The following is a 14112-nucleotide window of genomic DNA, read 5'->3' as shown; positions in this document are numbered from 1 at the left end:
TGAATAATTCCCATTTAAATATAGTCATGGCCCCTTAGCACTGCTCAAACCAAACCCAAACAGTAGGGCTTCTGTTCATTTGGGTGAGAAATTTTCCCCTGAAAAGATAGAAATTCATATATCAGAGAGTGTGTTTTCTTGGTTCCCTTTTAAATGTAAAAATTATTTATGGATTTGCATTCCATCGTATCTCAGCATCATTTAGAATTAGGCTTTGCTTACTGAACTCAAACTGCAAAGCCTCACTTAAGCATGACTCAGTTACCCTTTAATGTATCAAAAAAAAAAAAGGCAAAGGAAAAAATCCATCGGAATTTGTCATTATGATTGATTCTGGTGCACAGAAGACTGGCAGTCTTTTCCAGAACTTTCATGGTTGTTTTTTTGATCTTTGCCTTTTTGTTTGATATACTTGAATAATCTGCATAGTTTTGATATTTAATTCCCCTTATTCTTGTCAATTGGGAGCTAGGTTTGGGAGGTTGGCATTTCTTTATTCTCCATGCAGTCAGGGGTTTCTTCTAAAGCATTTAAATTATGCAGAGCCTAGAGTTATTCCAAGAGTGGTTTGCTAAGGGTATTTTGGGTTACCGGGAGGAAACGGACTACGTGGATTTGAAACAAGTCATAGCTTGATGGTTAGGTTTGAAGTTATTTTTTTTCCCCACCATTTAAAAATATTTCTTTTTCTTCTAGTTTCTTTTCTCTTTAGTGATTTCTCTCAGGCTGAAAATAACATGGACTTTTATATGTGAAAGAAGAGCTGCCATTGACAGCGGGGCAGGATGTTCACTGTACAGGAGCCCAGGGGCAGATGAGGCCGCATTTCAGAGCAAGGGGCACCTTCCCCACCTCATACAAATATACTGTGTGAAGGTATAGCCACCCTACAGATGTGTGACGTCAGCAGTTGCTAAGAGTTTTCTGGGCATTTCTATCAGGGTTTCTTTTCCTTTGTCTTTCTGCAGTCTTGCTTTCATGATCCTGCAAGAAGGGATACCCAGTGGTCTGGACCTTTTTTGTTCGTTTTTCTGTTTATAGCATATTCCTCAAGAAGTTAACACCTTGACTCGATTCTTGTTGTCCTGTTCATCTAAGTTCAAATCGGTGTCCTCTGTTATGTTTCTAACCTCTGAGGGAAGGCTCTCAGCTTTCAGTTCTTCCCAGTGCTTTCTTGTCACCGCTGGGAATGTCTGGTGTTTTTCAAAGCCATGTAAAATGAGAGGTATGGTCTTAAGAGAAAAGTTGAGCTCTCAGAGATTAGCCCAAAAGTTCAGCTCTCAGAGATTAGCCGAAGTCTGCTAGAGAGTTTCCTTTTGTGTCTGTGCTATAACAGAAAGAAAACTTCCTCTTTTTCCAGGCTAATTGGGTATATTTCACCGTGGGAGCACAAAGGCTCCGGTTTATTCCCTCTCTGAATAGAGACGGGGGTGGTGGCTTGCTTCTCTTCGGAGGCATTTCAGTCCCCATCTTCAGTGGATCAGGCCTCAGGCAGAAGGTTCTGTCACAGACGTTAGGATCAGAAATCGGATGAAGGTCAAGATAAAGATGCCACTGATACCTGGCTTTTAAAGTCCTCTGACCCACTTTTCTTGTGTTGGAAGGAGTTCATTTTACTTGACAAATCATTTCTTTGTGATTTTGCGTTGGAATCAGATATAAGGTTCATTGATGTTCTTGAAGATGAGTCTTTCACTCTAAGACCCAGTTCAAATCAGTGCCTGCAGGGATTTGAGATTTCTGCTCCTTGCTTATTTTATAGACCCGTGTTGGGGACGCTCAGCTCTGTTCGGCAGTTCGTTGCCATCTGGTTGTCATCATTGTCGAAGTCTCTTTTCCTGCTGTAAAGACAGCCGTGTAGGAGGGAGGTATCTGCCCAACCCCTTGTTTTCCTGTTTAAGCATCTGATAGTATTGTTCCTAAGTCAGAACCAGCTTTATCATCATGAATAAAGATGTTGTTCTGAAGTGACATGAGTGTCTTTCTACTTTGGAGTGAACTACCTGCCTGATTTTATTAGCTCAATCTTCTTCCTAGCTTAATACCAAGTAAAAGATGGATCCTCAAGAAAAGATGTGTTACCTTAATATTTAAATGAGTTCTACAAAGATAGGGCTTCCCTAGTGACTCATACGGTAAAGAATCTGCCCGAAATGTGGGAGGCTTGGGTTCGATCTCTGGGTCGAGAAGATCTTCTGGAGAAAGGGAATGGCTTCCCACTCCAATATTGTTGCCTGGAGAATTCCATGGACAGAGGAGCCTGGAGAGCTGCAGTCCATGGAATTGCAAAGATTTGGACATGACTGAGTGACTGACACTAGAGAGATAAGGAAGTGTGTGCCTTATTGCTACCTCTGCCCTGAAGAGGAGGAGGGAAAGGGTGGGGAAGAAGATGCAGGCTTTATAAGGGATTCATTTTGGTTTCATTAAACATGACTAGATTAACTCTTTTAAAATGAAAATCTGTTTCCTACAAAATAATTTTTATGTGGACAGAATTTTAAAATGCATTTTAAGATAAAGAGCTCTATAGATTAACCCTGCCTTCCCTGCCCTTGCAGCGTGTTCTGAAGGAAGGCAGTCTTTCTCAACCACTTGGTTTGTTCCGTGTTTACAGATTATTTCAGAATATCTCTCATTTTTCTCTCATTGGCTGGAGCATGGCGGTGGTGGGAGAGTTGAACTGAAATCCTGATTAATGTATTTGTATATCTTTACCGTTCTTAGCAAGAGACGGCTTCGACTTGCAGGAAGGCGTTGTTCTGTAAATAGAGCTGCAGAATATATCTTATTTGTCATCATCTTATTATTCCTTGGACTGTTTCTAGAGATTAGCACAGCAAAGTTTGTGAATCCTTCTTCAGAAGCTATAGTTTTGGACTTTGCTGAGTGAGGCTTAATAGGAACTCCCCAACCCCAGCCCCGCCAGTTCAGGGAGTGTTATTTTTCAGATAGTCTGGAAATTGAACTTAATTTTTCAACGAGAGCACTACATTTTAGGAGATGTTATTAGAGTTTCAGATCAGATCAGTCGCTCAGTAGTGTCCGACTCTTTGCGACCCCATGAATCGCAGCACGCCAGGCCTCCCTGTCCATCACCAACTCCCGGAGTTCACTGAGACTCACGTCCATCGAGTCAGTGATGCCATCCAGCCGTCTCATCCTCTGTCGTCCCCTTCTCCTCTTGCCCAGCATCAGAGTCTTTTCCAATGAGTCAACTCTTCGCATGAGGTGGCCAAAGTACTGGAGTTTCAGCTTTAGCATCATTCCTTCCAAAGAAATCCCAGGGCTGATCTCCTTCAGAATGGACCGGTTGGATCTCCTTGCAGTCCAAGGGACTCTCAAGAGTCTTCTCCAACACCACAGTTCAAAAGCATCAATTCTTCGGCGCTCAGCCTTCTTCACAGTCCAACTCTCACATCCATACATGACCACAGGAAAAACCATAGCCTTGACTAGACGAACCTTTGTTGGCAAGGTAATGTCTCTGCTTTTGAATATGCTATCTAGGTTGGTCATAACTTTCCTTCCAAGGAGTAAGCGTCTTTTAATTTCATGGCTGCAGTCACCATCTGCAGTTTTTTTGGAGCCCCCAAAAATAAAGTCTGACACTGTTTCCACTGTTTCCCCATCTATTTCCCATGAAGTGATGGGACCGGATGCCATGATCTTCGTTTTCTGAATGTTGAGCTTTAAGCCAACTTTTTCACTCTCCACTTTCACTTTCATCATCAAGAGGCTTTTTAGTTCCTCTTCACTTTCTGCCATAAGGGTGGTGTCATCTGCATATCTGAGTTATTGATATTAGAGTTTACCAAACTTCATTCATATTATCATTTGATTTAAAGTCAAATACCTGAAATTGAATGTAGCACAGTGGCAAAGAATCTGCCTGCCAGTGCCTGACGCAAAAGAGATGGGGTTCGATTGCTTGGTTGGGAAGACCCCCTGGAGTGGGAAATGAAAACCCACTCCAATATTCTTGCCTGGAAAATTCCATGGACAGGAGCCTGGTAGGCTACAGTCCATGGGATTGCAAACAGTCAGACATGACTAGGCGAGTGCACACACACACACAAAAATCTGAATAATATAGCAAATACCACATAGTGACTCTGAATTTAAGGTAGCTTAGGTTGCTTTCACAGCTCCTAAGAGAACAGCACAAATAATCATAGCCCATTCTTGAATGAACTTGTCTAGGTTTGTGTGACTTAGCACATATAAGGGGAAAATTGTCAAGTAAACTATTCAACTGTTGATTCTTATGAATAGAATATATACAGAAAGTGCTGTAAAGTCAGATAGGAATATTATGGCACTTCAACCCTTCAGCCCAAGTTGAATCAGTTGCATTTGACATGGAAGAAATTTTAATTAACCCTTTAGTCAGGAAACTGAAGGAACATTCTTCTCTTGAGCCATTAAAAGCTGGCTCTGTGTTTTGTTGTTGTTGTTGGCATTTGTAAATTGAGTTTTTACCATGACCTAGACTTCCTTTGGGCTCTGTGTAGAGAGCCATAGTATTTCATGAAAATATAGCTTGATTCAGAACTAGGGCAGTGTTGGAAATCATTTTAGTTAGAAGATTATTATAGTTATAAATTGATTTTGAAAATCCTAATTTTAGTGCTAAGTGGCACCCTAGAGACCATCTATTTCGACCTCCCCCTCCAGTGTTTTTCATAAATAAATTCTACAGGAGAAGCTATGACAGAACTGTGTTGAGAAGAAAATCTCCTGTTCAAATCAGGCACTTTCTTTTGTGTTCTGTAACATGAAATAGTGGTATTTAGGTTCCAGATGGAGTTCTGTAGATGTTGTCTAGTTATTTCTCTTTAAATCTGTTTTGGGAGAAAACTCCCATGTAATTGCTATTATATGTTTCTGTAGATAATATATACCTTATACATCTGTATTATATATTTGTGTATATATACTGTACATTTTAATGACTAGCTTATGTTAGGCTCCATACATGTTAGAATCCCTATATATATTTAAATCTTCATCCTAGTCTGGAGCAGTATAGACACTTTTATCACGCCCATTTTTTTAAATGAAGAAACTGAAGTATAGAAGTATTAAGTAACTTGCTTTGGCATGTGATAGATCCATTTCCATTCCAAATCTCAAGCTTTTAAACACTAATTTTAAACCTCTAGCCAATACCCTGATGAGTTTAAACATTCTGAAATTTAAAAATTTAAGTCTAAAAATGTTTTTAAATTCTGAAAATGTGATGTGAAAATAACAGAACCCAGAGTGAAGGTGAAGGATGCCCTTTCCTGTGGAAAATCTTTCCTTGTGTTCTGAGCCATTCGTTCTCCTTTTAAGCCTTTGACATGTCTTTGCCCCAGTGACGCTATGGAATCAGCCGTCTGGGCTGATGGCAGATGTGTTTGGGGTCAAGGTGGCAGCCGATGCTTTCTGGGTCCCCTGCAGCTGTGCAGACAGTCTGAATCTGTGGTGGAGGTCTGCCAAGTTAGATGCGCGAGGCGCCTCCTTATGCTTCAGGAACTTACACTTTCCGCAAACCTCCTGCCCTGCAGCGGCTCACATCAGTGCATTGCTATGTCAGGCTGAATAATTCGCAGCATTTAGCACTTAAATTGGCTCATTGCAGACAATCCAATTAGAATAAAGTCTATTATCGTTCGGGTACCTTGGAATGAAATGGAGTGTTTAAGGGATGAACATGCCACATTGCCTGGCAGTCTCTCTGTGCCCAACTCATCTTCGTCTTGCAGGTTCTCTGTGTCTTGCTAGAATGACACCCTGCCTTGGTGTGAGCCGTGCATGAAGTCTGGTAACACACTTTCCTCATACAAACTTTCTCTGGATGTGTTAATATTGGGAGGATCCCGAGAGCTCCACAAACACCTCTTCAAATAGCGGTTATGTGTGTCTTGCTCACAAGGGCTGTTTAATTAAGGTTGCTTTTCAGATTGAAGTCCAGAACCAAAACAGATATTGATCCAGGAAGTGATCACACCCTGAGAAAAGACATAATGCAGCTTTCGTGATCAGTAAAATTGAGGCAAGAAAAATTTGGCTAATAAGCAGTTTATAGCAGCAGTTCCAACCTTTTTGGCACCAGGGACCGGTTTTGTGGAAGACAATTTTTCCATGGATGGGGCTGGGGGTGGTTTTGGGATGATTCAAGCACATTACACTGAATTGTGCATGTTATTTTTATTAGTATTATATCAGCTCCACCTCAGATCATCAGGCATTGTATCCAGGTGGTTGGGGACCCCTGATTTAACTCCTGTATTTCCCCTCCTATAGCTTGGCCAGTGATGAATGAGAAGCAGGGAAGGAATGAGTATAGAGGCAGTGTGCTGGAGACATGATTCAAGAAAGAAGCTTGACAGAAAGTCTTTGCATTGGGTGCAGAGAGAACGGCGGTTTCTAGGTATGGTGGTCGGTTTGTGGGCAGAAATTTTGATGTCAACAGCAAAGGGTGGTGCATTGTTGGGAGACTCACTTGGAAAGAAAAGTTGTTCCTAAATGATGATGTGAGGACACAGATGTATTTCTACTCATCAGGTTACAAATGAGGAAGAAGTCAATTTTTGACTGGAGATAAATATTTTTATTAATGTATTTATTTTTAATTACCCTCGGATGCATCATGGTCCTCCTTAAAAACCTGGATTTGGCATTCAGCTTTATCATTTTTTAGTTGTGTGATGTACCAGCTAGAGAGATAGCAATGAATCTTTCCCAGCTTCATCTAATGAGGAGTGTAACATCCCTCTGTACAAAGAATAGAGAAGATAGGAAATAGTATGTAAATGCCATATGCCTTTAGTAAAATCCACAAATGTCTGTCTGTCTCAGCTGTGAACTCAGAAATCACACGGACAAGGAAGATGTCTGGAATAGAGTCCTCTGCCCCTTTAAGGTTTTGAAAAGGCTGTACTTGAATTAGTCACCATGAATGGATGGGAGGCCAGGAGCGGGAAATGCCCTGCCATCCCTTGAATATGGCAGTGATTTAAACCATCTCTCTCTACCTCGCCTTTCTTTTTGTCTAACATATACTTTATATCGCTGGCCAACTGATTCTCATTGATTTCTTTTATACTGTGAGTCAAAAAGCTACCTCATTTCCTGGGGAAAGCCCAGTTCTCTAAATATCCTTTTATCCTTCTTTAAATGCTGTTAATGACTTCTTGAGGAGAACTCTACGGCTGTGAGAATGGGACTGGGAAATTTTGCAGTCTGCTCCCACACTATAATAGGTGAGTTGGTTTTTCACTTGGTCCCCAGTGGTGGAAATGCTCCTGAAAGGTCAGGGCATTGGTGCTTGTAATTCTTGTGATCCCCTGCTTTTGAAATTAGAGACCTGAACCAGAAGGGCGCTGTCCTTGGTAACCAAGGCTTTGGAGCTGCAAAGGGAGTGTTTTTAAAGGAAGTCTGGTTGACAGATAATCACTTCTCTTGCTGCATTCCAGGTGCTGTGTGGAAAGGGTTGGAAAGAAATGCAGATGTGACTGGTTGCGTGTGGTCACTTGGGAGAATGCTGTAGGCCTTTCCAAAGGAAGGGATGTAATAGAAATAGCAGGACACCTAGAGAATGGTTAAATGGTTAGTTTTAGTGTATGCCGCAGCAACTACAAAGCCAATAAAGAACCAGATCATACCCAAATTTCACTTATTCATGGACCTACTTACCCACTACTCGACTGTCATGTTAATTAAACAAGGAGGCCATGAGACTGAGGTGGCACTGATGCCCTAGTGGCCTGTGTAGCAAACCCAAAGCCAGACCTGCACATGGCTCACGGTTGTGAAATTGACACCTAACACCAACCAATCACAAACAACTTGCTGGGCTTCAACCAATCAGTAATCTCCTTATTTTATTTCTACTTTTTCTCTGTGAAAGTCTCTCCTCAGCTCCTGCCAGTAAATATTGCCCTATATGAGTTGACTTTTGATTAAATAAACTCTTAAAATTTTTTTAATGCTTCAATTTATCTTTGAACACTACCCATTCACCTAGTATAAGAAGCAACCTTAAAAAAAAACTTTCTGCCATTGCAGCACATGGGATCTTAGTTCCCTTACCAGGGATCTAACCCACACCTCCTGTATTGGCAGAGCTGGATGTTAACTATTGGGCCACCAGGGGAATCCAGGAAAGCAACATTTTTGAATAAAAAGTTGTTACCTTTGGGACTTCCCTTGTGGTCCAGTGGCTGAAACTCGGCACTCCCAATGCAGGGGGCTCAGGTTCTATCCCTGGTCAGGGAACTAGATCCCACGGGCTGCAGCTGGAGTGAGTGAGTGAGTATTGAGTGAGTAAGTTTGTGTGTTATTGTCCTGGGACCCAAGGAGAACCCGTCTTTGGAACAGACTCACTAGCCTGCACTTACTCTTTCCTGTCTAGAGCGTGTTTCCCTCTTCACCCTGTACCCTGACCTTCACCACAGGGCACGGAACTTACTCTTTCACTCAATTCTTGTCTCTGTTCAAACTTCACCTTCCCAGGAAAGCCTGCCCATAAGCCCCTGTAGGACAGTACTCCTGTCTGCTCTGTGTCATTTTCTGCACTTCCTTTAATTGTCTTCAGAGAAATTATCCCACCAGCCATTATTACCATGTTCCACTCTTAGAACTTAACCCTTTGAACCACATTTTCTTAGTGCCTAGAGTTTAGTGGGAACTGATTACATTTATTTGTTACTTAATGCTGGCACATCAGCTCAGTCCATTTCATAAACTTGAGCCCTTTAAAACACTTTCTTTCTTTCCCCTAAACATCACAAAACTAAGCTTGTGTCTCAGAGGTGCTTAGGTTGTGACTTTGAACTGTGTAATGAGAAATAAAGGCTTTAGAGTAGTGCTAGCAGTGGGCTCAAAGATACATGGTATTTGCTGTTCCTGGGTATGTCTTTACTTCCCGAGTGGAGCTGCCAACCTTCTCCCAAAAGGAAAGGCCTCGTATCGAAACTGTCTATTTCTTATTCACGTTTCTTTGAGGAAGAGTATTGAGACATAGCCTGCCATAGATTAACGATCCATTATATATTACTGAGATGGATGGGACAAATTGGGAGAGTAACGTTGATGTATATATGCTGCTGCTGCTGCTTAGTCACTTCAGTCGTGTCTGACTCGGTGCGACCCCATAGACGGCAGCCCACCAGGCTCCCCCGTCCCTGGGATTCTCCAGGCAAGAACACTGGAGTGGGTTGCCATTTCCTTCTCTAATGCAGGAAAGTGAAAAGTGAAAGGGAAGTCGCTCAGTTGTGTCCAACTCTTCGCGACCCCATGGACTGCAGCCCACCAGGCTTCTCCATCCATGGGATTTTCCAGGCAAGAGTGCTGGAGTGGGGTGCCATTGCCCTCTCTGTGACGTATATATACCACCAGGTATAAAATAGATAGCTGGTGAGTAGCTGCTGTATAGCACAGGGAGTTCACCTCCGTGTTCTGTGATGACATTCTAGGGGTGGGATTGGGAGGTGGGAGGGAGGCTCGGGAGGAAGTGGATATATGTATCCTTACAGCTGATTCATGTTGTCCAGTAGAAACTAATAAGACTTTAAAACATCTATACTCCAATTAAAAAAAAAAAACAACTATATATGACTTGTAATAACTTTTCAGGCACAGGTATATAATACAGGGTGGGGGAGACTCCTTTTTGATAATGTCAACAGTGTGTAAGGAAAGATAGAAGTAAAATTTTTAAAAGATAAAGGTTTCTAGGTAATGTATTCAATGATTTCTATGTGCTCTTTACTTTAAAAATACGAGCAATGATATATCGCTACTATCTATTGAGTATTCACCTCAACAAATGTGTAAGAGAAGTGTTAGTATTATGTCTATTTTATGGATTAGAAAACTGAGGCCAAATTATTTACCCCCATCCTTAAGCAGGAACTCTAGCCAAGTTCCAGCTCTATACTGCATGATTTTTGTTTTGTTTTGTTTTCCTTCTTCATCATTGTACTATTAGGCTACAAAAATACAGTAAAAGGAATGTATCAACTGCTAATTCTGTCAAGAAAACTTGTTATCTTTGAAAATAACTAGTAACCATCCATTTCCATCATAGCATTTTGCAACAAGATACTTGTATCATAATGTTCAGAGTCCTCTGTAAGATACCCTCTGGTAGCTCTTTTGCTGTAGGAAGTTGGGCCTTTTATCATCCTGGGATCTCCTACTTCTTTTTCCTTTTCTTCCTTTATTCAAAATTTATGTTTCCTCTTGGGCTCACAGAAGGCCGCCCGCTATTGTGTGCTCTCTCTGCTGTGGACTCAAGTTGGCTGGAGAGCGGGCCGTCCATCCTGCTGTTGGCCGAGGGACTGGTGATCATGCAAATTCTGACCTGGACTTCCAGGCCCCAGGCTGTATTGCTTCTGGATACAGTGAGACCGGATTTGGCAGCCCCATTCTGTCCTGCCTGTAACTGATCGGAGAGGAAGGAAGTGGTATTTGTGGAGGATGAAAAGCAGGTTATTGCTATTAATAGGAGGTTATATTAAGAACTGTCATTTTTAGCATAGTCTAAACACTGAATATTGAAGAGCCAGAGAAAGGACCACAAACTTGCAGATATCTTGATTAAAACATTGGAGCTTAATTACAAATTTCACAACTCATTGTGCAGCCCCTATGGGCCTGCTACTGTGCTCAGAACTGGCAGATAGTAGTAAACAAGATAGCTAAGGAGTTGATTGTCCAGCAGGGGAGGAAACTATTGAAACCGTCATGCTGGTGAAATACAGGATGGGATGAAGCATATGGGGAGTTGATTTAACGATCTAGGCCAGGGGTCAGCAAAATTCTTCTGAAGAGGGCCTGGTTATAAACACTTGAGGCTTGGAGAGCCGTATGGCCTCTGCTGCAACTTCTCATCTTTGTCACTGAGGCATAAACCTAACCATAAACAGTAGACGGATGGGCATGGTTCTGCTCTAATAAAACTTTATTTACGAAAACAGATGGCAGTCTGGATTTGGCCTGTGGCTCATAGCTTTGTGACCTTTTATCTTGGGCTCTCATGTTGCATTCATTCTGTGGTTTTCTGTACATGCCCTTTCACCTCTGTCCTTGGCTTTCAGATGGTTCTCTCGGCCCCCTGTAGCCCAGACTCACATGGCAGAGGCTGCCACAGAAGTGAAGCTGGGAGGGAAGTCCAGCTTACTTCCGCATAAAAATCATTGACTCAAGCTGGAGCCTGTGCCTACCCTGCACCCGTTTCTATCAGAGAGGACTCCAGTTCCTGGGACTGGGTTGGCTCCAGCCTGACTTAGCCCTCAGGTTCATTAGGTTGCCGCTCTTCGATAAGACAGAGAGGGCTGCCAGTAGGGAGCCGACAGTGTTTCCAGAGTTACCGAGCTCCCGGCTATGCACAGCTTGATCTTTGGACCAAGGGCATCGGCATCTCCTGGAAGCTTGGTGGAACTGCAAGACTTGGCACCTCACGTAGAATCAGAATAGAAACTGCTTTAAAACAAGAGTCTGAGGTGGTTTGCAGATACTTTCAAGTTGGAGAGGTACAGGTCTACAGGGTCACAAAAGGCCATTTTGAGGATGGTTAAACCAAGATTGGGTGATGGAGTGGAATGAGTGGTTGTGGTTGGTGAATCTCACCTTGGCTCCCAATTAAGCATCTGAATGTGCTCTTATAATTCCAGTTTGTAATGTTATTCTGCGTTTAAACTCTTAGTACTTTTTATGGCATTCAGTGTTCAAAGTGGACCACAATTATTTAGAGGACCTATCTCATTCCTTCTCCCCAGGAAGTCCTAGCAGTGTTCATGGTGGTATGGGATTGAAAATAAAAACAAAGTGGAGAGAATAAAGCAAGATTTGTAGACATTGTCATCGCTTCTGTTTTGACCCACATTATAGTGCATACAGGTGACATGCGTGTCTAGCTTTTATCTTGAAAATAATTTGCCATCTTTCATGACAGGTCACTGCATGAATTCATATAACCATCAAGTGTCTGGATTCTATTTTTGATGACAGGAAGCTCTGCAGTTAAGCAGCCGAATTGCATTTCAGGATTCTGTTTCTATTTTTTTTTCTGTTCGTTTGATCTTTTCCATCGGTAGGCACGTTAGCTTCCCAGGCATGAAGAAAAAAAAATTGATTTTTTTCTAGCTTTCTTCTATTCAAAATGCTGAGAGTTTCCCCAGGAAATTAGAGCCTGCCTAACTGGAAATGTGGTTGGCCTCCTGGTACATCTGTCGGATCTGGACAGCAGGGCTGTGCCTGTTGTCATCTTTGTAAGACTCGCCCCACATTCTAAGGCAGAACTCTCAACTGACCCTTGGAATTCCATTAGCCAGTGTGCTTTGGGAGCTCAGTGTGGGGAGAGGCCTATTGAAGACTGGCTTTGCCAAGCGGGCAAGTCTCCCACTTGGGTGTTTGGAGAAGGGTTATATCCTGTACCGTTGAAGCAGGATGAACTTGGCCATGAGTGTCGGCCAGAAGCCCTCTATCCCATTTATGCGGCAGTGCTGGCTGGGTTCTGAGAAGTACATGAATTCATTTGGGAACTGGCTGTGGTTTGCTGCTAACCGTCTGAGTCTGCAAAATGATGCCTTTTGAGTATGACCGGGACAAAATAACCCTGGCGCTGTGTTTCGTGTGGTTTGTCTGTTAGGTTTAAAAGCTCACTATAGGATTTCCTTGCTTTATAAAGTTGAGGCCTCCCTTCAAGTTGTGTCATTTCTGTGGTTTATAAATCGGATTATCTTCCTCTTGTACCAGCGGTCGTTTACATTTAATAGAAACAGGAGATAAGATTCGTCTATAAAGATCTCATAATTATTTGGTGAAGTTGGGTGTTTTCACTTCTTAAAGTGCAGGGTACTTGTACTCAAAGAGAAGGGGCCCGGGAGGTCGTGGGAGAGGGCTCTTTCAGAAGCCCTCTGTACCTTGGGTGTTCTTTCTCCGTCAGCCACCCATCTGATTGTGATGGAGAGTTTTCCATGTAGTTGTGGAGGAAGATAAATTAGCCAGGTAATAGATTACTAGCCATCCTTCTTCTGCTGTAAGGAGTATGAGGCGAGAGGTTCAGTGACACAGTTCATTTCTCAGTGGAGGACAACGCAGAGGTGCATAGCTCACTCTAATGCCTGCACCCTGCTGCTTATGCTGTTGCCTCTTGACTCTCTTTCCCCCTTCTTTCCCCTGAGAGCATACCCCAGAAACCTTGGAGGCATGCTGACATAGCATGCCCGGTCTCCCCTTCTCTGAGGCAGCTCCACCATGAGAGCTCAGGAAGACCAGAGGTGGCAACGGGCATGTAGATGTGAACCACACGAGATGCGACCATTTTCCATCTCAGGTGAACACAGACTGAAACCCAGTCATATTTTCCAAATTAAACTTGTCATTTTGCCTCCTTGTCCCTTTTTTTTAATCCCTGACTTTCTATTGTGGAGATTAAATTACATGAATTTATTGAAAGAAAAATTGTAGCAGGTGTGAAGACTGCAAGAGGAGGGAATTTATTTATCTTTCAGAAAGGGGACCAATGTTTCCTAGACCCAGTTACTGAAGTTTATGAGCTTTTACACGATAGGATGTTGTTTGGTGGTCTCCATACAACGTAAGCCTTTTTTTTTTTTTTTAATCACCCCTGTGATAATAAGAGTAGGAGAAGACCCAGACACTGGTGGTTTCTTTTTTTTTTTTTTTCATTTTAGTTTTTCCTTCTGTTTAAAAAGTTTTAGATGTGTTTTACAAATTACAAAGATGTTGGAGATAGGGAGGCTGAAAATGCCTTATCTCTTTTCAGGCTTGATATGTTTTTATAAAGGTATCAACTGAATTGTGACAGTCTTCAGATGTGATCAAGTGACATTTAAGTATAAAACAGTGTGATTGCAGTACTACAGCCTTCTCAGTTTAAGGTGATTTTCTTGTTTCTTTCTTGCCCCGCTGAAGACATTTGGCAATGGCGACATTTGGGGTTATCAGAATAGGGAGGGATGTTGCTGCTGGCACTTAGTGGGTAGAGGCTGGGGATGCTCTACCCGGACAGGACAGGACCCCCACCCCGCCCCCGCCACACACACACACCAGCGAGTGTGAAATACTAATGCTGCTGCTGTTGAGAAACCTTGC

At 42.5% G+C, this 14112-nt stretch overlaps 1 protein-coding gene across 5 annotated transcripts in view; it reads left to right on the top strand.

Moving 5' to 3' along the window:
- PTPRG (protein tyrosine phosphatase receptor type G) overlaps window positions 1-14112 on the top strand; it is a 770267-nt gene that overhangs the window by 360662 nt on the left and 395493 nt on the right. Inside the window, exon 2 of one of the 5 annotated variants that reach the window (XM_055557455.1) lies at window positions 6292-6418. The exons of the other annotated variants lie outside the window; for them this stretch is intronic. Coding sequence (XP_055413430.1) covers window positions 6307-6418 — 112 coding nt within the window. The 5' untranslated portion in view covers window positions 6292-6306. The remainder of the gene's footprint in view (window positions 1-6291; window positions 6419-14112) is intronic. 5 annotated transcript variants of the gene reach the window in all.

Source organism: Bubalus kerabau, chromosome 20, assembly GCF_029407905.1.
Source record: "Bubalus kerabau isolate K-KA32 ecotype Philippines breed swamp buffalo chromosome 20, PCC_UOA_SB_1v2, whole genome shotgun sequence".
NCBI lineage: Eukaryota > Metazoa > Chordata > Mammalia > Artiodactyla > Bovidae > Bubalus > Bubalus kerabau.
The sequence above is the reverse complement of the archived record's forward strand: the minus strand, read 5'-3'. Positions and strand labels throughout refer to the sequence as shown.